The 27,643-nt window shown below is 37.8% G+C and overlaps 1 protein-coding gene across 4 annotated transcripts in view; it reads right to left on the reverse strand.

Annotated features, from left to right (window-relative positions):
* Window positions 1-27,643, reverse strand: part of MYO16 (myosin XVI) — a 361,587-nt gene that overhangs the window by 224,715 nt on the left and 109,229 nt on the right. For all 4 annotated transcript variants that reach the window (XM_017828978.1, XM_017828980.1, XM_017828979.1 and 1 more), the window contains exons 3-4: window positions 15,957-16,027; window positions 11,388-11,531 (exon numbers count right to left, since the gene is read on the reverse strand). In XM_017828978.1, the coding sequence (XP_017684467.1) occupies window positions 11,388-11,531; window positions 15,957-16,027 (215 nt within the window). The remainder of the gene's footprint in view (window positions 1-11,387; window positions 11,532-15,956; window positions 16,028-27,643) is intronic.

Raw genomic sequence — 27,643 nt, forward strand, 5'->3', positions numbered from 1 at the left:
CTCTAAAGTTTGGGAATCACACCTACCATCTTTGTCATAGTTCTGTTTTACTATAAATTTGGAGATGTTGCAAGATTCAGTCAATTTCTGTGAGATACTAATTTTTCTTAGCCTCAAGAAAAGGGTGATAGCAAGAGATTTCAAAAGACAAGATGTACCTTTCTGTCTTATGGTTGTGAATAACGTGATTAATTATGAAAAGAAGGTATGAGAAAGAAGGAACTGGAAGAGTTTCATCCATATTGAACATTTCAGTTTTCAGGAGTGCCTAAATATAAGGGCAAATGCAACCTTTCCCTGCCACCGAGGGGGTGAGGTGACAAAGATACCAGTAGGTAAATGTCCCCTTAAGAAGAAATACAGTATGTATATATGTGATTTTCAATTAGATCTAACACCAATGGTGCACTGAAAATCATTCAAACAAGCTGTTCAAGCCACTAAGCTGACAAAACCATCTATTTGCTTGTAGACCTCCCTCTTCTAGACTTAAAGAGAGACATCAACATACATTCTCTATCAGATTTACAGCTGGTTGACCTTCATGCTCAATTGATAGTAATGCCCCAGTTACTAAAGACATACATTACACAATATTAATCCTGGTCTTTCGCGTCTCAGGCTGTTGTTCTAATCACTAAACCACTGACCTCCAAAGTGTTCTTATCACGAACCCCATCAGTAAAAAATTTTTGAGCACACATCCCCAGTAATGTATACCTGTTGTGATGAATTACAGTTTGTGTGTGCCTGGTGATGTGGATTTACGGATTATACAATTTAGTTTATAAATTGTGTACCACTGTACCAGTATATTATGTATGTTACAAAACATATAAAAAAAACCCAAATTAAAAAGGACGAGACAAAGATCTAATCAAGAATATATTAAAATAATTTTATTTTATTCACTAATGGTGCAAAAAACTTTTTACTGTATTATTATTTAAAATATTCATATTTTTAATGAGAACAATGAGTTTCATTATTTTTTAAAAAATGAGTTAAAACTTTATCACAGTGATACAGTGATTCAAGATCTGGTTCTAAGTTAAATTAATTTCAATACTTGTTGTTAAAATCTGTAATAGCTGGAAAAGCTCACAGATACATAGATCTAAATGGAAGAAGTGCATTCTTGGCCATGATTATTAAATTATATTAATTTTTCAATTCCATATATCAGCTAAACACACATTTTTATTGAAATTTGGCTAGGAAATCTTCATCTTCCCTGATGTCAGTAACTTGGTCTTGTCAACTAATGAGAAGGTGATGCATTTTTATGTTTAACAAATGAATTCAGAACCTGCTGAAACTCAAGAAAAATTTTTAAAATGTTAGGAAATTGTGTTTCCAAGGTTTTTTTTATGTACAAATACGAGAGTTTTTACAGGTGACATGTATAATTTTCAGTAATAAAATCATATAACAATGGAAAAGTTTCAAAACATCTAATGCTCTCAAAATGTTTCTTTTGAAAAGCAGTTACTTTCCTACTCATTATTAAACCATCACCTTTACTCCAAAAGGACTGATTAAGTGTGCTTATTTTTTCCAAAAAATCTGCTAGATAGCATACTACTGTCTGTGACTTTTCATCACAGAAAAGGTCAGCAGATTAGGCACCTTGGCTCTTTTTGAAAATGAAAAATGTGGAACCTGATTCTAAGTTTAACAACTCTTCAAGCGCTTTGCCCCAAGACAACCAGTGACCCACAGTGCAGGACAAAAGAATTTTGCAGTCACTCCACATCTTGTTAAATAGTATTGTAAAGATTCGACTGTTTAAAGGTCTTGTTTTTATGAAACTAACCAAACTGATGAGATCCTGAAGCACTTTGTATAGTTCTGAGGCCAACTTTCTGGCTGTAAAAGGAAGTTGGGAACAGTGTGCCTCTGATGCAGTGAGTGAATTTCAGGTGCAGTGCCAGCTCTGTAACCTTAACCCCAGAATCCTTTCTTACTCCAGTCAGAGCAGCTGTTCCATCAATGGTTACATTGCATAGTCTTCCTATAAAACATTGCTTTTATTAAAGTTATTACTCTCGAGATTATATCTCTTTTAGCACCTCTTCCTTTTAGTGATGTGTTCACAATAAAGTAGTTCTTCATGTATTTCATTACTGAAACAGAATCTAGCAAATACCACAAGCTGAGACAAGGGCATGTTAGAAACACCCATACTTCCAGCTAACTGCATACCAAACCTCCCAAACAGTGTAATGTGCTCTAACACTTATTTCTTCAAACTCCAGTGATGTATTTCTACACACCTTCCAACTATATTTTTTGATAAAGGAGTGCATTTTAGAGTTTGTCACCATGTTGGGTTTTGTGTTATTTCATCCATTTTGCTGCAGCAGGATGAACAAGTATGTTCCCAGTAGCATGTGGCTTTTTGTCTTTTGCTATTAAGAAGCCTTAAAAGAGGCTTCTGAAGATTTATAATTAAGTGAAATTCTGTAAAATACTGTACTGAGTATTGCTTGACTATAACCATCTCTAGTTAAATCTGATTAGATCAGCACTGGTTTTACCCCGTAATTATGAAGAGTTCATACTAGGAACAGAAGAGGCTCTGCCATTTTCCTGTTAATTTGTGCTATCATTATTAGCCTTATTATCTTCAATCTGTGGTTTCTTCTCAGGAATTTTTTAAGCCACTTGCCTATCTAGTGAGAGTTAGTTTAGTTAAAACTAAATAATATAATCCATAAATCCACGTCACCAGGCACACGCAAACTGTAATTCATCACAACGCACTGCAAGTGGATGAACAAGTGAGAGCACCACTTTCGATACCTCTGCAATGTGGAGCAGCTCTTCCCTCAGGACACCTTGCCTACTGTTCAAAACACAGAACCCTCATATGGATGGAGGGAGGGTGCCAGTATCAATAGGTATATTAAATATTAGTAAGGCTTAATTTCTTCCTTACATTTTTTCTGACAAAAATAAATAAAAATAGAAATTCTGATAATCCCAGTAAATCTTCCTGTGCATCTCTTGGGGTGTGCATCCACTTTGAAGACCATGGCACTAGACCTCACAAATTCAAATTTTCTCAGTTCCAAATACTTCTTATATTTGTATTTGTACAGCTCCTGGCAAAACCTGGAAGCCAGTAAGAATGTAGAACTCACCAGAAACTGCTAAATAATTTCAAGCAAATGTCACCAAAATCTTGATAAATCAAGATCTTTCACTGGCATATTCCTCATATGTTGGCCTTCTCAAACCCCTACTGAGGGAATATTCATGTTTATGCACCACTCTGCAGTTTCTCTTATAAATACTGCTGGGGCATACAATTAATTATGGATCTAAATGTCATTCTCAATTTGCCACCAGTGACTATACATCTAGCTTTTGTGACCTTTTGGCTTCTTTTCTTGAGAAAAAAAGCCCTTTTTTCCCCCCCTATATTTCATACTACTTGCCCATTATGTATTTTTCTTTTCAAATACCTGAAAGCAGTATTAAAAACAAACAAACAAAAATATTTCAAATGCTTGGAAAACAGTAATATTTGCCTGGTAGGTAATATGTCTAACTTCTCTTTCTGAACTATCTTCTTACATGAACTTTTCTCCTGTCTTTTTTTGGGCTATAGAAATTTAACATAATCTGACAGGCATCAAACACATTACTTGTTGTTGTTCTCAATATTATGTTTTTAATATCCTCCATATGTTACTTTCTTGTTTTAAGAACACAATCAGAACAATTATATCTACACAGACCTCCAAACAGATGTCATGTGGGAATATAATACTAGAATGGATCTCCTGAAGCATCACTTTGGTAATGCAGGTAAAAACGTAACACACAATCTCATTCACAACTTTAAGATCAATTTTAAAGCCAGTTAGGGTTTGTTGGGGGTTTTTTTGTTCCCTGTTACTCCTGCATGGAATGCTGTTTTCCAACATATGTCTCTTAACATTGAGAAAGCTTAGTTTAATTTCTTACGTTTATTTCTGGACACTTTTGTAGTCATTGGCATTCACGCCAGTAGCAACTTCAGGTTTTAAAAGCTCTTTTTTACCTCTCCCTTTATCTTGATATACTTACAGAAACTTATACAACCTACTTTGATTTCTTTTTTTAAGTAAAATATACTATTTTGACTTGTTTCTCATAAGGTAGGCTTTCTATTCCCCTGTTTATCCCTGCAGTTTTCCTTGGCACAATTTACCATTCTTGAACATGGCTGTATATAGTTAACTGCAGGCTGTTGTCCCTTGTACAGTAGCAACAACACTCTTCCCTTCTCCTGGAAACATCTTCATTTTGACAAATCCAATAATCTCTCTTCCGCACCTGCAGTTACATGTTTGCAGCATACAATTGTCTTAAAATTGACTAAAGCTCTGAGGTCTTTTTCCTTTTTTCCAACTGATTGTTCCTGAGCGTATCACAGAAATGTCTGTTACACAGAGCATGACCTTGTATTTTTACACTTAAATTTCAATCCATTTTTATTACCAAAGTCTTCAAAGATACCCTATTACTTCTGCCTGACATTATAATCCTCACCCCCATGGATAGGGCATTGCAGCCTTGACTTCAGCATATTTCATTATCATACCCTTATTTTTCCTCCCAAGGTCATCACTGAAAACCCAAAATAAAATAACATTGTAGGACCAATCCTAAAGAAACCACAATAACTCCTGGGCCTATAGTTTTCTCTTAACAGCTAGGCTGTTGTCGTGTTGTTACCAAGTTCTTCTCTACCAAGCAGCTTTTCACTTCTGTAATTTAACCGACATAAACATCCTCGTATTCCCTAGCTACTCCATAAGAGTGACTCACAAAATCATTATGTCAGTGGTTCAAGCAGAGGCTATTTTGCATAAAGAATGAATTTTGCCTTCTATAAATATCCCCCAATGGTGGAACATCCCTCCAGACCATCTTCTTCATAGCACAAAACTATGTTTACTGAAGATCAAAAGCCAGAAGTTGATTTTCATTATCCTGTCATTCGTTCATCCTCTTTCTCTGGGGATCAAGAGAATCAGAGTAAAGGTGATCCAAAATTCCTCATTTTTGTACATGTAGTCTATCTCTTGCTATACTTTTCCTGGCTTGCTCCAGCCAAAACTGAGGGTGTTATCTGTTATTTTTCCCAACAGGTCTAACTCTCTTTTACCCTCCAGGAATTTTGATTTTCTAGAACTGCTCTGATGCCAAGAACATACTATACACCAAATTATACAGATGCGTTGCTTACTAGCTCTGGTCTACGTCCTAAGTCTCATCCCTAGCCTCAGATATTTTCCACCTGGAGGAAGGGAAGGAGGGAGGCAGAGAGGGAGAGTGTGTGTGAGCGTCTCTGTGTGCACATGTGTGTGTGTGATTTCTAGCCATTGCAAAAGTATTTACAGACTCTTCAGGTTTACTTTCTGTAATTACTTCCCACGTGAAAAAACTTTGTTTCATCCTATGATTTAGCATTCTTCATACTGTGAAGTGCAGATTCTATTTCACTGGTTATTTCTTCTGCCAACTGAAGTTTCCAATGCTATTTCTTTTCATATTATCCTCATTTCTTTACTATACTACCTATTTTTCTGTATCCAGTTAGGCTCCTATTCTTATCTCTGCTTGGACCACCTTTAATGCTGCATCACTAGGCAGCTTGATCCGTTTTCCTCAGTCTTTAATATTGCTACAGTTTCCCCTGAGTGTTACCATCTGGAGTTCAGCAACTCATTAACAGGCATCACCTAGATTAGTTCATTAGTAGCTTTCACCTATCTTAGTTCTTTCAGCAATGATGAAAGGTTGTAAGCCAGCAGTACACACTCTCTGGAAGTTCCCTCCTAGACTTATCACACAACCACCAGCCTCTGCAAACTGCGAGTGAATTCAAATAGATACCCACAGCTTATGCAGAAAAAACTTCCATTTAAAGTTTCTTACAAGTACTAAATACTGATAACTGCCTCTAGAAAGAGAGAAGAATCATTTTTCTTTTAGGCCACATGATCCTAAAGGATACTATAAACTATTACCCATTGTCCCATCCCAAATTCTAACTCTCCTCCTTCTCTCCTCCTCCCTTCTTCCTCTCATATTGACTCAAAGGAGGAAGTCATACTGAGCAAGATTGAGTGGAATGGAAGAATTGTCTCCTTTGAGGAAGCAATTCTTTATTCTGCTATAGTTGTTTCTCAAACTATGAAATACAAAGATCTTTCATTAAGTCCTAAAGGTAATGGCATTTTGATCATTCATCTCTGCTTGCTAAAACAGTTTGATGTAGTTGCAAAGAACAAGGGCAAAATAACTGTATAACTGCTGTCTTCACATGACTTCAGATATGTGCCACACCAGCTGTATGAAGAAATGGAAAAGAGAGTTAGAGCCCCATAAAGTCTTCGCTTCTACTCCCAAAAGTGAATCTGTTCCTTTAATTTTTCCAGTAAAAACATATCTGATTTTGAAAAAGGGATTTTACACTAAATTCAAAAGTGAATTATGCATACAGTGGACAGTATTATATACCTGACACTGCTCATCTATTATTGGTGACTTTAAATATAATGAATGATTCTGTGATAACACTGCTAAGCACAGATTTTCTTACGTTCTTAAAAGGGGAAAGAGAAAAAATATTCAGCCTCAAATTATTAAAAAAAACCCCAACTTTACTTTCAGCCTTCTGTGCCGGATTTGCATTTCGTGCTTCAATTCCAGGTTCCAAAAAGCACATGATGAAACACATTTAATTAGCTGGCAGACAGTAGGCACATTTGCTTTTTCCAGTAAGGTCAATAAAAAGCATGTATTAAGAATGTCTTTCTACTCCCCAATTTTCATTCACGTAAAAATTCTTGAGGATGTAGCACTGCTCTCTGCAATTCTAGTTAATTAACTGCCATATTTATTACAGTAATGCCTTCAGGTCTATGAAAGAATAAAGAATAAATCTCTGTGCAGCATGTTATCACGGCTAGGCTTCGCGAAAGAAGATTTGGGACAGCATGCTATACAAACACTAGAATACTGTCTCCACCTCCCTAGTTTCATTTGACAAGATGGTGAAAATACAACATTCATGTTGCCCACTGATACTGATTTCACGTGGCCACAGATGTATATGTCTATGCATCTTTGTTCTTAAATGAAAGGCACTTCAGCATTCTCTTCAACCTGCTACAGGAGCCTCCTTCATACAACACCCACAAAAGCAGTCCCCTATCCCACAGGGAAAACACCTAAAGCTGCTGTGGTCAAGCAGTGACTGATGAATCTGACCTTTACTACCTCATCTGCATGTATGGCAACCAGACCTCTATGGATCACTTTTGATCCCTACATTTCCTCACGTGCTAGCAGCTGCCTTGGGGGTAAGTTCTTCATTGATCGACTATTTAGCAGACATGAGATATATTTCCTGGCTGTACTGCCTAGTGCTACCCCTCCCCTTCCTGACAGCTACAGAACTGACAAGACATAAATATGTCCCTGGAAAGCTATATCACCTAGGGTAAAATGTTGGAAATGATGGATAGAAATAGCTTCAAGCATCTATTCCAAAAATAATCCTTACAATTCCAACAGCCTTCCAAGAGAACATGATAGCATATAACCACATTACAAACAGCCAGAGCTCCTCCTAGCCTGCAGTGAATGAGTTTTACTTTTGTCTTTGCTATCCACCAGAGAACAGAAGTTGTGAGACACCACAGCTAAGCTGATGAATGACAAGTCACTATCTTGTCTCAGCCAGAAAAATATGATGACCAGCAAAAGGGGGATGAAACCGGAAACTGGGCATTCTTAAGTAAGTCTTCATTAATAGCCTTCTGGGATCTATACACACCCTACATTCCTTTTTCTATTTTTTTTTTCTATTTTCCCTTCAGGAAATGTTTTTAAGTCCCCACTGAGGAACTCTTCACTGGATTCTACAACAGTTTTCCAGGAATCAGAATTTGAACAGGTCTCAATTAAAGGACCGTGCTGTTACCTTTTAGCTCACATCTTTAAAAGAGAAAATATGGTATTGTCTGTGTTGTAAAGTCAGTCCAGAAGAAATATTTATCTAAAAGTAATTCCTAAGGGTACAAGGAATGTTATTTTTTTTTCCAATGAAAAAACAATAGAAACTGCCTATAGCTCACAGTGGCATTATTGAGGCTCATGCTACACATTAGACATGGTCCATGAAACACTGTAACCTCAAGGCAAAGTAATTTCTAATATGAATTGCTCATGCAAAGGCATTTCAGAATTGTGAAAAATAAGCCCCTCCAACCTCAATTTTCATCTTCACTTTGTCAAAAGCTATTAAAGACAGCATTAATGTCATGGTTCAAAAACTATTGCTTACCTAAGAATATTTCTCTTTCTCTGCCCCAATACTCGATCTTTATTCTGACTCCAAAAGGGAAAATATTAAGTTATTATTTATCTAGTCATGGAAATTTTACCTTTCAAAGTGCTAACCACCTAAAATGTGGGCAAATTTACCAGAATTTATTGCAAATAATATGGACAACTCAAGTTTTATCTGCAAAAATCCGTATGGATGTACCCCTGCTTATTGAAATTTTAATTCATTAGATGACCTATTTATAACAAGTTATCAGAAGATACTTAGAACATTCAGATGAAGACAACCTGTAACAAACAGGGACCAAATCAAACAACATTCAAATGATGGGCACTGAAAAATTATTTTGGATATAATCCTGTATAGAAATACTTGAGGTTTTATTAGATCGGGCTTCTTGCAAAAACAGGCAGGGAAAATTTTACAAGTTCCCTCTATAACTTCAACTGTTCCTATTAATGTCAACAGTAGACACACTCAGAATTTCTGAAAATTCCCCACATTAAAAGAATTTCCTATAATACAAGAGTTTTTATAAATGAGCTGCTCTGTTCTGATTTGTTTATCAGTTTAAGAGTACACACAGAATACAAAGATACACAGGTTTCAGATACATTGGACAGATCAAGGTAATACAAGAGATAAAACATCACCTTCTGAAAATTTAATCCTTTATTTGCCAAGAGTAGTGACAATGTTTAGAATGGGACACTTCTATCATATCTGATGACTGTGGTTAGGTAAGATAAAATATTTTAAGCACTAAGAACAGAAAATCAGACTTACATGCATTGCATTGCACATTTACTGGATCTAATTATAGTTGCAATAGAAAATACAAGAAAATTACATTTCCAAGCATCACAAAGGCAGAATCTCTACTATTAATCAAATGGACCTGGGAAAATTCTAGGCACTGAAGCTAACTGTCATGGAGGAGATCTTGTTTAGCCCAGAAAATACTCTTAGCCTCTACAGTGTGACAGCTGGATACAAACTAGTCCCTGGTCACCAAGATATACTCTTTTCTTTAGTATTTCTTATTTACTAGCTAGATGGCTTCCCACACAAAATACTTCTGGGGCTAGGACCTGGTGGACAACAAGCTGAACATGAGCAAATAATGTGCTCTTCCAACAAACAGGGCCATAGATTTCTTGGACTGCATTGTCAGCAGGCCTAGGCACTGGTGAGAGCCCACCACTGATGAGGCCCCAGTTGCAGGCTCCCCAGAAAAGAAGGATATGTACATACTAGAGTGAGTCCTGCAAAGGGGATATAAAGACGAGGATAGGACTGGAGCATCTGTCATACAAGGAGAGGCTGAGGCAGCTGGGACTCTTCAGGCTTGAAAAAAAAAGGCTCTGGCAGGACTTAAAAAATGTGTAAATTCCTGATGGAAGGAGTAAAGAACATGGAGCCAGATTCCCCTTGGTGGAGTCTAGTGACAGGACAAAATGAAAGAGGGACAAATTAAAACACAGAATATTCTGTTCAAACCTAATAGAAAGTTTCGTGGACTTTCCATCCTTGAAGATTTGGTTCTGGGCAATCTGCTGTGGCTAGCTCTTGTCTGAACAGTATGTATGGACTAGAAAACCTTCAGAAGTGACTTCATGAAAGCTATTATCAAGCATATAGTCTAAAAATATTTCTCCCTTCCCTGTACTTGTAATATTGAAATAAGATTATAAATATGATAACAAATGCTGATCTACTTGCAATGACCTATTTAAAACTTACACATTTTAAAATGATACAAATAGATTAAAAAACTATAAGTCAGACTGTGAACTGTTTCTGCACTACTATTTTAAAGAGCAATTTAAAATGAACCGTGAAAAAGAGCTGCATTAATAACATTATGTAAAACTAGAAGTTGTGATCCTAGGAATGGAAGCACAAAACAGAAGCACAGAATCATTTAGGTTGGAAAAGATCTTTAAGATCATTGAGTCCTATTGTTAACCCAGGACTGCAAGTCCATCACTAAACCATGTCCCTATTTACACACCTTTTAAATACTTCCAGGGATGTCGACTCCACCACTTCCATGGTCAGCCTGTTCCAATGTTGACTACCTTTTCAGAAAAAAAATATTTTCCTAATATCCAATCTAAACCTCCCCTGGCACAACTTGAGGCCATTTCCTCTTGTCCTGTTGCTTGCTACCTGGGAGAAGAGACCAACCCCCACCTGGCTACAAACTCCTTTCAGGTCTTCTTTGAGCCTCTTTTTTCTCCAACCTAAACAGCCCCAGTTCCCTCACCTGTATCTCATAGACTTGTGCTCCAAAACCTTCACCAGCTCAGCTGCCTTCCTCTGGAAAAGCTCCAGTACATCAATATCTTTCTTGTAGTGAGGGGCCCAAAACTGAACAAAGGACTCGAGGTGCAGTCTCACCGCTGCCAAGTAGAGGGGCACAATCACTACCCTGATCCTGCTGACCACACTGTTCCATATACAAGTCAACATGCCATTGGAATTCTTGGCCACATGGGTACACTGCTGTTCTCTGCAAAGACTGAATATCTATTACTATATTGGGTAAACTGAGCTTTTAAAAGTCAAAGTTGTTTAGATAAATATTAAATTTGCCTCATTTTGACCATGTCCACAAACACTTCTTTATGAATACTGAGTATAATTGCATGAATACTTGCTTTACAGAAGGAGATTTTCATAAAATGGTCTGAGAACTCAACCCTTAACAGAAAGTGACAGGGAGAAAAGAAATTATCTGAATTCCCATTTGGGACTGAGTGCTTATCAGAGATATAAGCTCCTGACCACAGGGAAGAGACAGGAAATACTTGACAATGATGTTTACAATTAATACTCACTGAAGGCCTAAAAATGCCTTCTAAAAATCCTGAGCACCCAAACAACATCAAGAAAAAAAAACAAATACAATATATGCCTTCAGAGATACGATTAGTAGTAATATGTTGCATTCATACAGCAGTTTCAGACCTCAGGATGCTACTTTCTGTCTCCTTTTCAAGCACACAATGCACTGGATTGCTTTACTTACTAGTAGCAGCAGCAGGACAATATCAGGATTATCACAGGCACAGGCTACATGCATTGATGTCCAAAAATCCTCATCTTGATGATTTACATTCACTCCTCTGTCAATTAGAATTTCTGCAGCAAATGCATTATCGTAGCGAGCACACTGGAAGAAAAAGAACAGATTAGGGATGGTGTTTTCCTCAGTGTACAACTGAATTTACTACATAGTATTTAAATTAGGCAGATGACACATTATAGTTGAACTGCTGTGTTTGTAGGGAACAACAGATGAGGAATCTATAGAAATAATTCTGTGGAGACTACCAGTTCCATATGCATGATTCACAGAACCCCCTACTTCCTGTGAAAAAGCACTATATGTAATCTGCTGAATCTACAATAAAGATAAGGCTTTTTTCTGTTCAATACTGTCATTCCAAATTACTGCACAGGCATCAGTGCATCATAATCACATGATGAGTAGTGTCATCTAAAGATATGTACACCCACACATATATATGTCCACGTGTACACGAACTTCTGCCTCTTATGCAGATCATAGTAATAGTACACACTTCTACATACCCACTTCTATTTCCAATCCACTAACTATATGATTCCTTTTCCAGTCTCTCTGACAGATGAATACTCTGCACACTACAGGTGTGTCGGGAGAGCCAAGGGAATGCACATGTGGGTATGTGGTGGGGGGGGGGGTGTGACGATGGAGATCACAGTCACTAATTTTGGTAGAGAAGAAACTGGCTTAGCCATGATTTTGACCTTACTCCTCTGTCACATCTGTGACTTTTTATGCATGAGGTTACGGATAATACTGTAAAAGACAACCAGGGCACCTTTTAAGATCTTTACTCTGGTCTAGCATAACAACCTCAGTAACTATTTAGAGAAAGATCCTCTCCCTTTCCTCACTGGAGAGAGGTTACAGGGAGACTTATTTTCTCTATTAGATACTTTGATGTTTTGAATACAATCCTTAATATTGATGCCTCTTCCAATATTTAAACATATTCTGGACCCCCACTATATTCACAAATATAGTGAAATCTGCAGATAATTTGCAAGTGTGGTTTAAATTATTGTGTTATGTCTATCGCATGTGAAACCATACCATGGCATCCAGTTTGCTGATCTCTGTTAATCTGGCATGGAAGCCGTGATACTGAAGGAAACGGGGAAGAAGTAAAAGTACGTAACTGAATTTGATTGTGAAGTCAAAACATAGCTGAGATCTTCAGCTGAATGGAGGAGCTACATGTACTACTGCAATCATAAATATTGATAACTCAAAAGATGAAATTTAAACTCTATCAGGATAAAAAACAGTCCTGCCTTAAATGATTTCCAACATACTGCATTAATTTACAGGACAGAAATTAAGATCTGATGTATTTCCTTTAACTTGTAACTTACTTGGAAGCTCTAGGAACAGTTTTGTTGTGTTGCAGTATTATTCATTGTAAGTATAACTTACACTGAGCTGTTCTATGTTCAAATTTTAACAAATCAGAGATAAGACATTATATAATACAGATCAACATAATCTAATACCAATCACACTCTCAAGGCATTGCTGAGCAAAAAAAAAAAAATTGGTATGCATATACGTTGTTATTAGGGCGGGGTGGGTGGGTGACTGCCTGTGGGAATTGGTATGATGCTATGTACTTCCAGCTGAATGGGCAGCTCAGGTAAGTACTCTCTTTTCATACTTTTCTTCTCATGGAATCTAAAGAGAGTTCACTGAATACCTGTGAAGCTCCCACAGCTTCTCAGAGATTCAATACTAGGATACAGAGATGGCAACAGAATCTTTATGAAGTGTCACACTGGATTTTTTTTTTAGAAATATATCACATTTCGGAAGTTAACAGAAATGTAAAAAGGAAAATATGGAGATATTTTCCATTCATTATGGTATAAAAACATTTAGATTACAACTGGAAAGAATAAACACTGATTAAGGACAAAGCAGCTTATATAGAATCATAGTGGTAAAACTAGTACTTAGAATGGATCTAAGTGGGCTTAAAGAATATAACATAGATGCATTATAAATTGTTATTTTCAATTCTTGCAGGAAAATAAACTTGGCTTATCTGTTTCCCTGCATCATGACTCTCCTCTTCTGTCTGTACTGCTCCCAAATCAGGGTTAAATCCAAATTTCATTGAAATTAGGTTTGCCTCTCTCCAATGGGACCAGCATTTTCCTGTAAGTGAATTTTGAGTACTTACAAGTAACTCTGACTAAACTGAGGCAGTAGGTTACACATACCTCTCTATCGCAAACTTCTTACTGCAGAAAGCTTTCCCTCCTTTGGAAGCACATGTGCCTGTGAAGCAGCAGACACCAGCTGAGAGATACTGATCGTGACAGTGAATTGGGGTGCGATGCAGAGCTAAAAACCTGAAAAGGTACAGTTCAACTGCAGATTTTATCTGCAGTTAAAAAGTGTGCATCAGCTAAACTAGAACACTCAATCTAAAATTCCCGAAGATGGATTTTCTTTCTTCTATTTTAAATTGCCTGAGACTGATGTCACATCATCCACACTGAAGATTTTCTCCTAGGGCTTTCAGTACAGTATAAGCTTTGGGATGCCTCTATTTCGGGAATCCAATGATAATACCTTCTATGGACTGCCCTTTTAAAGAGCAATTGAGCACTTTGTAGCAAGCAAATAGTTAGAGAAGAGAAAAGAGAATTAAAATTTTCTCTGTTCCAAATCAATACTGCACTCTTCCCTTACCTAGGCCTCTATTTCCTAAAGTCCTTGGTAAATAGCATGGCCATGGAAGATGAAAAACACAGATTAATTACATAAAGGAAATGCTACATCTTGCAAGAATATGGTCACAGGTGTGCTGGAGTTCAGTAATGTTAGAGGAGTTTTTTTCATTAATAAATTACTCTATTTTGTGTACATACTATGAAAAACTTAATCCAACCATTCTAAAATGAAACACTTGGCCAGTAGACTTCTCAATAGATCTGTTACACACTTGTATTTGCTAAGTCGCATTTATTTTACACACATTGTTCAACAAAGTTGGATCCAAATGCCTTAAAACAGTTTCACATTAAATAGACAGCATGTCTGCAACTGAACCATCACAAACCAAAGAAAACAACAACCCCCTGCAGCACTACAGGCTGGGAACAGAGTGGCTGGAGAGCAGCCAGACAGAAAGGGACCTGGGAGTTTGGATTGACAGGAAGCTGAACATGAGCCAGCAGTGTGCCCAGGTGGCCATGAAGGCCAATGGCATCCTGGCCTGGATCAGGAACAGTGTGGCCAACAGGACCAGGGAAGTGATTCTGCCCCTGTACTCAGTGCTGGTGAGGCCACACCTCGAGTACTGTGTCCAGTTCTGGGCCCCTCAGTTCAGGAAGGATATTGAGGTGCTGGAGCAGGTCCAGAGAAGAGCAACGAGGCTGGTGAAGAGACTCAAACACAAGTCTTGGGAGGAGAGGCTGAAGGAGTTGGGGTTGTTCAGCCTGGAGGAGTCTCAGGGGAGACCTCACCACTCTCTACAACTCCCTGAAAGGAGGTTGTAGCCAGGTGGGCATCGGTTTCTTCTCCCAGGCAGCTATCAGTAAGACAAGAGGGCATGGTCTTAAGCTCTGCCAGGGGAGGTTTGGGTTGGATATTAGGAAGAAATTCTTTACAGAGAGGGTAATCAGGCATTGGAATGGGAATGCCCAGGGAAGTGATGGATTCTCCGTCCCTGGAGGTTTTTAAGATGAGACTGGATGTGGCACTTACTAGACATGTGCCATGGTCTAGTAACCACGGTGGTAGTGGATCAAGGGTTGGACTTGATTATCTCAGACGTCCCTTCCAACCCAGCTGATTCTATGATAGGATCATAAGACTTGGGAATTAATCCTGAGTTTTGCCATAGGGTCCATCAAAGCCAAAATTCAACTTCTGTGGTATTTTCTTTTTGCCTGTCAGTCTTTCCTCCATATGCCCTTACCTCTTGCTTTTCTTTTGGTCATTATATACAAATTGTTTTTCTTTTATCTTTCCATTACTTAATTTGAATTGCTATGCAAATAATGATAAACTAAATGCAGATAATGTGCTAAATATCCACACACAGGAAACTGGTGAAAGAAAATATGCACAAAAATCAAAAATGTTACATCATATATAACATTATGTTTTCATATAGAACCTGTAAGTCTTTGAACCATATATTTCTGTATTTGGAATCAAGCAATATTTCCTTTTCTCTTTCTTACTGAACAGATAATTATAAATAAAACAGATTAACAGATAATTTATAAATAAAAAATAAATTTTATAAATAAAAATAAAACATTTCATTCTCTTTTGTTAGCTACCATTTCTGTGACATGATCCATTCTTTCTTAAGCAATTTGAAAATGACCATACATTTAAAAAGCATAGCTGGATGCAATCATAACCATAGCAGAGGTCAGGGTAGATAAAAAATATTGCTAAGCCTTTCTTTTTTTGTTAATATGTCAAATCTGCTACTCACTATCCAACCATATTTATCCCCAGTCACTAACACTAATATTCAATCACTCTTACCAGATGGAGCAAGGAGCCTCCTGAGGAAACAAGCAGATGAGGGTCAGCACCATCCTTCAATAGCCGTAACACTGAAATATCAAAGAAAAGAGGAAAAGGAATTAATATACCAGCAATAAACCTAATTCTGAACTGTTAGTAGGCTGATTCTTCATCATCTTCATTAGGAGATTTAATAATATATGCAAACCTCTCATATAACATTTGCAGAACTATCATGTCAGCATTTACCATCTCACCTGTTATAATAGCTAAGCCTGTAAGAAAAGGACTTTTGGTAATGAACAGTAAATATGAACAGTATCAAGGACTTTTCAAGTGTACAGATAAGCATGCCAGTTTTGTACACAGGAGAGGGGAAGGGAGAGCTGGAGGAGAGACCTTGTGTCAAGGTCACAATCGCCTGATTAGTTCATTTGTGAGCAAAATTACAGTCAACTGGTTTCATTTTACTTTATAAGAGTTCCCTTGAAACACATTGGCTTTTTCAGTAAATACTTGAAACTAGTATTCATAACTGATATAATTTGAAATTAATCATCATACCAAAGCTAAATGATCTGCACTCAATTTAACCTTTCCAGTGCATTGTCAGATCACTGATGCAGCATAATTTTTAAAACGATATTTGGAGTCAAACTCCAATCCCAGTTACATGTATCAAACTCCTTTGAAATGAAAACAGGCTTATAAGCACAAGCAAAACCAGAACCTTTCGTATTGGTGCTCACTCAAAAGTGAAAATTCAGCACTTTTTCCCCATTGCCTTTATAACCTTTTCACTCTAAATCAAAGCATTGACTAATTCATGGTAACAGTGTTCATTCCTTGAACAGAATTGCACAGTAACAACGCCAGACATTATCAGGGGAATTCACACCAGCACTGCAACCCTGTCTTCAATAAACTCGCATAAAGAACCCTTTTAAAAGGCCCCTCTCCATGAGAATAACTGTCAATAATGTTTCCTGAGTAGGAGCTCAGCTGGTTCTGTCTCTATCATTTGGAAAACCTGGTTTGAATCCCTAGTTAAGATACTGGATGGACTTGTGCAAACAACTGCCAAGAAATTTCAAGTAGTGAATATCCCAGAAATCTGTTCCACTGTGGTTTTTTCCCACGGGAGGGCCATATATTTGTCTCAAGGCCCTTCTAACTTCTGTGAATCCATCAAGAGACTCTTAAACACAATCTCTTCTCTATCTACGCATTTTTTGTACGTGTTTTCTTTTTCTCAAGAATATCTTGCAGCTCCATTTTCACTCTACATTTGAACTTTTTACAGCATTTAGACAGTCAGTTGACCTATTTGAAAGGGGTCAGGGTTTTTTTCCAAATACTGTCAACTAACAGAAGCAATGTTTTCTGAATGTGCTGAATTATTTTTGATCAGGTGCCCTAGAAAAATTCAGCCTAAGAAAGAATATTTGGCTAAATGGTTGCAAGCCTGTAAAATTAAAGTGAAACACTTGGCATTACTATTACTAAATACTTTACATAGCAAACACACTGCTATAATGGACAAATATTTACAACAGTTAGACAAATTCATTTAATCTTTTGCTCTAAGTTTTGAAAATCAAAGATCAATCCAAAGCACTGTATAAATTCATACTTTATGAATACTTCCATTGTACTTATTTCTCCTCATCAAAGGTTTTGCCTCATTGAATTTACATAACTGTAAAAGACTTTTATGTTCCGGCAAATGCCACTTTGAAAGCTAATCCCTCTCAGAAATCTCTGTTGCACCCCGCACGTCCACCAAAAGTAGATTTGGAACATTAGGTAACATGGAGTATAAGAAACTACAATATCTGTTAAGCAAGATGAAAAGCACTCAACCAGAGTGGGAGGGTAGAGAAATATTTACAAAATTTCATAACTTTGGGAGTTATGCAAAAAGCAAAGCATTTCTTTCTGCTCTCAGATCCACAAATCTCATAATAAAACACAAAATTGTCCTCATTCAGAGAGAAATCATTAAAAATAAAAGTTCTGAACAAAGTTCCTTTCTTGGCTTAATACCTAAATTGCTGGCAACATATGGAGATGCTCCCTCCACCTCAGGTTTTAGTGAGTAAAGATTTATTGTAAGTCCTCCCTCCTTAAATAGGTGTGCAACTACATCCTCCTCAAGAGTTAATATTTTCAGTGTTCCTATGTCATGCCATTTCTTAGTAGGGCTGAAAATATTAATTCCATATTGCAGAAAATTTCTTAAGGCTCTGAAAGTAATTTCATCTTCCAAATCCCACCATGATTTCACCTGAACAAATTAACACTCCAAATTGTTCCCTTCCTCCATTCCTGTTTTTCAGGGGGAAAAAAAAATCAGCTTATTTCAGATTCTCAGACACTTAATACAGTGTTTTTATGTAGCATTCTTTCTTATAGACTCTATACGTGGGTTAAATTTGTGAACTATGGCTTGATTCCACCTGCAATGAGAGTCTCATTTGCAAATACAGGAATTAATGTAGATAGTCCTTTAAAGTGTGATTTGCAGATATCATTCTATTCTCAAGGAGGCTTTAACTGATGACATTGTGAGAGTATATAAGTATTTGAAAATGCCATCCTTATAGTGTATTCTCACAGACTGTACTGCTATCAAAATGGAAGAGTCATGTTATCCACTTCATGCCTGTCCTAGTTAGGACAGCTGAGACCAGTTCATCATGGTATGGGTGTAACCCAAAACTGTGTATTCTATAGCCTTCCATGCCATTTCCCAGAAATTGTTAGCAGTAGAGGCCTGTAGATGTTCCTGTCCTCATACCCTTTTATGGAATTCCCTGCTCTGAGGGAAGGATTGAGCATCCTCATACCCTTTCATGGAATTCCCCGCTCTGAGGGAAGGACTGAGCATCCTCATACCCTTTTATGGAATTCCCCGCTCTGAGAGACTGAGCATTCCTGCCTGAACTGGAGAATATATAAACTTGGAGTTTTAGAACCTTTTTACCACTCGTGGGATCCAGAGGAAGACTGCAGCTCACCACTCTCAACCAGACTGCAGCTCACTACCCCCAACTAGACTGCAATCACTACTTTCGACCAGACTGCAACAGCTCTCCCACCAACAGGTTTTTTTCCCCTCTCCCTTTACTTTGGACTCAGAGGGGGCCCAAGGAACACCACTTTGTTCATGCCCCAGGGTGCTGGGTTATACATTTGGGTTTTGTGGGTTAAAACCAAATTGTTTGTCTGTATAATCGTACTTATTGTATTATTTTATTAAATTGTTATTCTGACTTATAATCTCTCTTTTGAGTTGAGTTCATTTCCCCTGCTGGTTAACTTTTAAACCAGCACAATGGCCCACTCTTCCCTTGTGCCAGCTCTCTCCACCTATACAGTTGCACATTCAACTGGACCAGTAAGGTGGTGGGGGTTTTGTTTGTGGGGAAGTTTTTCAGGAGGGCAGGCGTTGGTTGAATTTGTGGTTTGGTGGCAGAAATCTTACGCTGACTAAGGCTGTTAATGAAATAGCATCCTCATTCTGTCTTTCTACAAGATGGGAAAAGACAATTAACAAGTTAAGAATCTGTTCCCTTCCCCTGCTCATAAAGGGACTTACACACCCTTTACCTCTGGCTACTTCTGCATCTGGGAACTGACTCTAATGGCACAAAGTAACACCAGCAAAAATAAAATGTGGAGTTTCTTGCTGGGTAATTGAGATGAACTCAATCACTAAGAACCTTGGGATCACCAACAGTGGCTTTTGGGTAGGCCCTTCTAAGCAAAGACAGAGGATAAAGACCTCTCTCTTTTGGCAGGAGAAGGACATAAAGGAAAGTCAGTTGATTGGGAAATTGCATTTCCAACAGTATTCCACAAGAATTTCATCTAGAGTCTAAAATATTAACCATGTGACAGAAAGAAACTCTGGCTACTCAGGTATAAAAAAGATGGGCAATTTATTGAATCTCTTCCTCCCAGCAGTCCGCCAAGGGCTTGGTTCTTGTAGAAAAGCTATGCAAAATGAAGTAATGTCTTTCCAGATCCATTTAGCAACTCCTTGCAGTTGAAACTAAGAAATGACCATTTCTAGATCCAAGATCAAAATCCACAAAAATTAATGGGTTTACCTTGATTTTTTTCTGCCAGCAGACCAAGATTACAGTAGACAGAATTAATAAGTAAACTGTGAACTTAAAGTAGAATATTAAATAATTGTAACCATAAACAAATTATTGAGTCACATACAAAAACATTAGGGTATATGGATAAAAGCTCGGTAGTTCTTTTCTTTGTCTGTTGTATTTTTCCTCATTATTGCATGTAGTTTGATCAGTGCTTAAGGAAATTCTCATCACAAAGAGTTCCAGGGCAAGATATGAAAACTCTCTTCTCAGCTGGGCCAGAGTCCTTCTTCTGAATGAGTATTACATTCTACATTCCTCTGCATATAAAAACAAGTAAAAAAAAAATTCCCCTTTCCTCGAATTCATCCCCTCTCCAAAATGCAAAAAACAACAACAAAAAAAGAAAATCAAGAAGAGAAGATCACAGAAATAAAATTCCCCTTCATACTATGCAACCCATTTAGGTAATTTACTTAAGACTTTACTAGTCAGTAGGAAAATCCTGATAGAACTACTCTAGCTACTGCTAGTAATTTGAGATGAATTGCCCTAATGAGGACAGAAAATAATACAAAGCTATATTCAAGTAATGCTATGTATCTCTTAATTAATGCAACTTTTAAGAAGTTCTCACAAGACTTCCTTTTAAAACCTATTTTACTTGCAATCCTTCACTGAAGAAAAGTTTCCAGAAAAGATGAGACTGAAAACTGACTTTATGGAAGGAAGCTGATATTTACTTAAAAAAAAAACAACCCAGAGTAAAATTTTTGGCAAACTCTCAAGTCCTTCTTTTGTATGTATAAACAGGTCCATCCATTCACTGATGTCTTTTAGATTTGATACACAAAATTATTGACTACTTAGAACAGAATTTCATACCTGATTTCATATCTAATAAAGGTGTTTTAGAAAGCATTTGAAAGCACTGAAGTCTCATCAGTAAAGAAAGATAATAATCAACATAGCTTTCCACATATGCCCAATGATACAATTTTAACCAAATTATTCCAGTGAGCTGAACGGTTTTCCACATTCCATTGATTTTATTGACTATATTACACCATATTATGTAGCCTTATAATGCAGTTAAAGTCATTATTGCTGTGCCTGTTACCACCCACAGGTCTTGTACTAACTTTGCACGTGGAACTAGGGCTGTAAGGCTTACGTTTCCCGGGCTTGTCTTGGTTTCCTTGGAGCTTTGTTTTAACTTTTTTAGCTGTTATAGCAACTTGATGATGACAACATGACAATTACCTAACATATTTTAGTTTTGTTTAGCTTTATATAACTGCAGTGCATAATGCATTAAAAATTTTGATATACATGGCAGTAACTAGTACTTACACTGTGCTGTGTTGAATATAATCTAGCTACCCTGTCATATAGAGCTATTTATGACCTTATATGCTGCAGACAAAAGGAGTACTGATCTGAAGTGACAGCCTGAAAGGTGAATTCAGAATGCCAGGGCTATCAGTAACTCACCAGAGATCAGCTACTGATGGTAACACAAACTTAGGAGCTGGGCAATGTTGCATTCACAGCAAACTCAGTTTGAGTAGTAACAGAAAAGATAAAAATAAAGGTGCCTAACATTTGTGAAACCTAACAGTTGGCCATCTACTGTGCTGTATACCAGTGTATCCTTCTATTAATTGTTTCTCTGAGGAGTAGCTGCCAGTTAGTGTAAACTTTGTTCCTGTTAATGCCCAGGCATTCACCACCTTGACAGCTTCCTGCCAATGCACTATCACTCTGAAGTCAAGGGCACAGCCCTCCTGTTATCTGAGGTACCTTGAACTGGAAAACCATATAGAAACTAATGGTTATGTCTCTGGGCCACACAGACACTAAGTCAAACTCCAGTGAGATCCATGAGGAGAGTCACAGTTCCCTCCTGGGGCAGACATTTCTATGACTGTAGACATAGCCAGAATAATTTATGAATTTAGGGACTACACTTATTCAAGAACCGCTAAATTTAAAACTTCTTCATGCAAGTTGGCCCTTTTTCATTTCTATACACATTAAATGTAATGCAGTCTGTGTCTCCACTGGAAAATATTAAGGCCACAAATCCAACGGCCTGAAAAATCCTAGTGCCTAGAAAAATCTTTAAAAGTGCCCAAGGAGTGCTACAAATTAATCTATCTCCTCACACAAAAGTGACAATGGGCAGCAGTTAAGATGTGATATGACAGGCAAAGAATCTGTTTTCAACTCTGAGAAGACAGCTACTCACATGGAAGAGCAGTATAGACTCTGAAATCATTTCAGAGGAACACGACTTAGCAGTTATTGGGTCACCTTACCTAATAGCTACATCCGTTTATATGATTTCTTTCTCTCTTTTTCCTTTCCCTTTCCTTTTTTTTTTTTTAATCTTTATTCCTAAGGTCTTATTTTCTTGCCTTTTCAGTTCAGTGTCTAACTCCCTCCTACTTTATAATTACTTTTTCAAATAAAAGGACCCTAATTTACACCACTTACTTGCAAATATAAGCACTGAAAATATCTAGAGCGATGTAGAAAAATCCTGGTGTAAATCACAATAATTTAGAGAAGAATGGAGTTCTACAGTGCAAAGACATTACTGCAAGGGGCACACCCAGCATCACAAAGCAATGATGGTGATCCCCTGTTTTGCCTCCATTTTGAATTAACTCTACAGGAGCTAGAGCTTTGGCCAGGCCAGAGGGAGAGCACTGCTGCTGTAAGGTCTGCCCGAGTTGTTAATAAAGCTGTGATTTTATCTCACAGTAACTATGACCTGTGTATATAACAGAGCTATTGCTAAAATGATTCAACACTGCCTTGCAAAATAACACATGCTTAGCTAAAAATATTGGTTCTATCATCACAGCTAATAGCACAGCAGGGCTTTGCCAGCATAGCTACTTCCTAGGCCAAAACAGCTGTGCCATCAAAAACTGGTAGCACAGACCTGACTGAATTTGGAATGTTTGTTAGTGAGATAAAATTACAATAGAAACAAAGCTTTTTAACATTTATCATTAGTTGAACACTCTAAAATTAACCTTAGGGGAAAGTAGTTGATCATACAGTAAACTTCAATATGGCTAGTCTCAAAGCTTTCACTTCCAACTAGCCAATGAGATTTACAAAAAAAGGAACTTAATATCTTCGCATTTAAGTCACCTATTTCATTCTGTACACATATTTTATCTGTCCCCTGTGTGTGGATTCTCCTGGAGATCCTGACAAAGATGACTAAAACCAGCAAGAATTTTATCCTCAGGCTACAGTCGGTAATTACAAAAGCTCACACCCCACTAGGTTCACCTTAGAAACATGTGTCAATTTGAAAGCTTTTTAAATTACCAGTGTAATTTTTTAGGCCAACTTTTCAGCTACGGAAACACCTGCTTGTAGTATTGACTAAAAGTTTCAGATCTTTACAATATTTCACTCAGTATGTTAAACTTATTTGAGAATTTGCAGCTTTCCAGTACCATAGTCATTAAACGATAAATACTAAAACACACATCAGCAAAATAACTCATTCTACGGCCAGTATCTTAATTTGAAAACCATTGTCATACCCATGTTTTCCCGCAGTGTAAGTTAAAGAATTTGCATACAACACAAATTTTCAGCTGAACAGACTGTACATCTCTGTTTCACCCAACATTTATGTTGATCCTATGCCAACGTTACTTCATTGGCATAAATCAAATTACTGCTGACTTATACGCCATATGAAGTAAGACTCACTCCCTCTTAACTCTCATTCCATGCAGAGCAAGTTTATGCCATCTGGTTTAGAAACCTTGTAAGCAACTCATTACTATTCCTATTAGAGATCTTCAAGGATAACAGACTATTATCCTGCTTAGCAGCTGCTAAATGGTACTAATTACCAGCTGTAGGCCACTAGTGTTAGATTCTGTGTGTCTAGTGGAGTTCCCAGAGCATGCAGTGCCCAAGGAAGCAAACTTAAACCAGGCAGTATGGAAGAAACTAGGGGCATTAATTATCCATGCATTTATCAAAAATAGTCGTGTCTGTGGCAGATGAGTGACCAGAACTATGAAGGAAATATGTGGTTCCTGGAATGTCTCACCACTTGACATATGGAGCTTAGAAAGCACCTTTCACTGTGACAGTTTACATCGTCAAAATCAGAGCTTCTTCCCTCTTGTTTATGCATCCATTCACATTCCTGCCCTCATCCTTGCATAGAAGTGACCCATGTCACTCTGCCATGAGCTGGTACAGAGAGCTAAACCAGCTGAAGGCCAATCTTATGACAGAGAGCTTCCACATCATTCATCTCCCTGGCTCTCACTTCCCAAGCTTAAAGGTGGGAGAACAAACGGATAGCACAGAACCAGAGCAGGACAGAAGAGAGAGCAACCTCAATTTTAGTTAGTTTTAAACTGTGTTAGAAACACACTAAGTGTCATTTGGTATTCTTAGGAAACCATTAAAATCAAGTCAGTGGCTCCAAGATGCCTGTATAGTTCCTCTCCTTTCTTTGCAACAGCTGTGCAACAGGTAGGTGAATTGGTTCAGAGAGGTGACACAGAATTTAGCTGTTGATTTTAGGGGGTGGTGCCCTCTCTCTTGGACCAGTGTGCTAAACGGACTTACTCTGCAGCCACACAATTGCTAAATCTGACACAAAGAGCATGCAGCAAGAATCGCAGTAAGAACAGCATCAAAAAATTATGAATGAAATTTTCTGAATTAGAAAATATAGTACTGGTATAACATCCAGCTGGGATGGTGGGACAGGCCCTGGTTGCCAGGCCCTGTCCAGCTGCCCTAGGGTGGCCTCCCACTGTTCCACACAGCAGGGAGCAGCTGGCCCTCATGGTGCCCTTACAGCATTTACCTGTATTTAATTAAATTTGAACAAACTATCACCTCCAGAAGGATTTCCANTTATACACTTCCATAGGTTTCACGGGAGAAGAATCAAGTCTCTATTGTACCACCCTGGACACCTAGAATGTCCACAAAATTAAGGTTTTCTGACTAAAACCCCTTTTATTTATATAGGTCATTTTTAGCACATAATAATTTGTGTGCTGTGAAACATTTTCTGGTTGAGATACATCCTGCTGTATGGTAAATCTTAAACTATCAACACACTTCAGACTACTGATACCAGCATCCTTTTCTGGACATCTCAGAGATGGTCAAGAGATGTAAAAAGAGTCCTGTGCACACATGAAGTCATTCCCCTCTTCACTTTTACAGAGTTTTAAAACACATGGAGACAAGTCAGATTTTGGACTATTATTGTCACACATTTCTCAACAATATCAGCATTCAGAGTCCTTCAGTTGGCCAAAACCAACCGAGAATAACATCTTAAACTTCTTAATGGTTCCCTTCTACTTGACAATGCAGACCCACACCTCTCAATTTCTTTTTTTTATCCTAATACAACACATAAGGTTTCAAAGGCTAATGAGTCCTTACGCATATGAGACACATCTTCCTATTGGAGGTGATGGGATACAGGATCTGCTTTCCTTGTCAACTTAAGGATAGAATCACCTCACAGAGAGATATTCAGAAAATTGAGCTTCTGGAGAAGCAGTGTGGAGCTCCTCCTACTCTGCTAAGCAAATGTGACTGAGAAACTGACTTGTGAGGTCTGGAGAGATTACCTGTCTGTGCAAACAGCCATGATCAGTGCGGGAAAGCAGGATACGGGATCCAGTCACATCTCCCATATAAACATACCTATAAAAAGCATGCATGCTGCATGAATACTTCAGCTTGGGTAAGCTCTTCAAGTATTACCTTACACTCCTATTCAGCACTTATTGCACTTATTGCAATATGCTGGTTACCAAGTGCTTCTAATGCCTGTGCATTACAAATAACAAATACGAATGTTTTTGCATATTGGTTAGTTATAAGAAGTCTTCATTAAATATAACTATGTCTGTTTTCTGCAATGTTCTACATTCTGCCTGTGCACCTAGCTCAAAGATGTTTACATTCCTCATTACTTGTCTTCCAAAATTTGATTTGGCTGAATTGCTGCATGGTTGAAATGTATTATACTTTTCCTAGTGGTAATCCAAGCAGTTTATATCTGCTGGTCTCTAAATCTTCTTCATTCTTTTCTGATTTTACATCTCTTTCCAACCAAAGCACAGGGAGATAAAGGGTCTGACAGTTATAGCTAGAGCTTCTCTCACATACTGGCTCCCGAACTCCCAATCTGCAAGGAATTCTTTCACACTTGGCAGAGGACAGACTTGACATATTTTACAATATAACATAACAACTTTTGTAACCTTTATTCGTTTCTGACAAGGAGGCCCAAATACTAATTTTCACACTTGCCTGCTGTGTACTCTTTGCACAGACTACGCATCTTCTGTCAATAGTGACTACAACAATGGTGCAACCAAAAGGCAACTGTTAAGTTGCCTAACGACACTAATAAGGGGTCTTATCTCAACTAAATTTGTTTTAATACATACTGAAATACTTATTAGTCTCCCCGATGGGTGGCCTGGATATCCACCAAGGAGAATAAATCACCCACAGTCAGGTCCAGACAGGAGTCATTATTTACTCCATTCAGTGTTGCTCTGACTGTGCAAGTGCAGCCCTCTGAAAATCGTCCTGTTTCCACTCCCTCTTATCCCACAGCTGTTTCTGGATGCTTCCAAATTCAGTGTATTCTGGCTAGCACCTTCATTTCCCACACCAGTTACAGCAACCACCACCTCTATCAATATGCTGAAAAGAAAAAGCAATAGAAACATCAGCAATAAACACATCATCACCCCAAGAACAACAGATCACATGTATAAAGCCGTCATGGAAGGAAAGAGATATCAAACTTGAAACCTCTGACTAACACTTTCTTAAACCACTTCAGAATAAGAAAAGGAAAACATCTCCATGCACCTGCTTTGAGGTAAGGCTGCCAGACTCGGGCAGTTGAAGATTGCAGCAACGTAGACTTGACTTGTTTCAATGTTCAATATTTGAAATGAAAAAAACATACAGGGACACAGAAGACTGAAATGATGGATTTATAATGGTTCATTTAAAAGAGACAAACTTGAAGCACAAACAGTTCTGCATTCAATATCACCAAGCTTACAGATGGCTAAATCTACACATCAATCTTACGTAAAGTGAATTTACATGGGATTAGTAGTGAAGCCTTTGAGGACCTGGGGAACCTAGGAGGTGATATATGAGAAACAGACCCTTTGCCTCCTATTTTAATAATCAACATCTCTTCTTTGATCCTAGTGAGCCACTAGAATGGCCAGATATTACTCCAAAGCCGGGGCAACCAGCACAAAAACAGCACAAAGCATATTTTACTTTACTTATAGTTTTATAGGTATGGATTGCCACAGTGTGAACTGCAGTTTTGGCCAGTATGGAGAAGACAAAACTACAGTCACACAGTACCTGGTATGTAGCTTTTTTATAGCTCACAGAAAGCAAAAGCCTGACATTCAAGTTGATGGTTTAATTTCATTTTGAAGTAGAATTATCAGTTGCTCTCAACAGGAACTTCTCTGCTTTGCTTAGTCTGCTCTTGCACAAGAATAAGAGTTGCATTAGTTCAATGTC

This window comes from Lepidothrix coronata, unplaced genomic scaffold, assembly GCF_001604755.1.
Source record: "Lepidothrix coronata isolate B3197 unplaced genomic scaffold, Lepidothrix_coronata-1.0 Scaffold155, whole genome shotgun sequence".
NCBI lineage: Eukaryota > Metazoa > Chordata > Aves > Passeriformes > Pipridae > Lepidothrix > Lepidothrix coronata.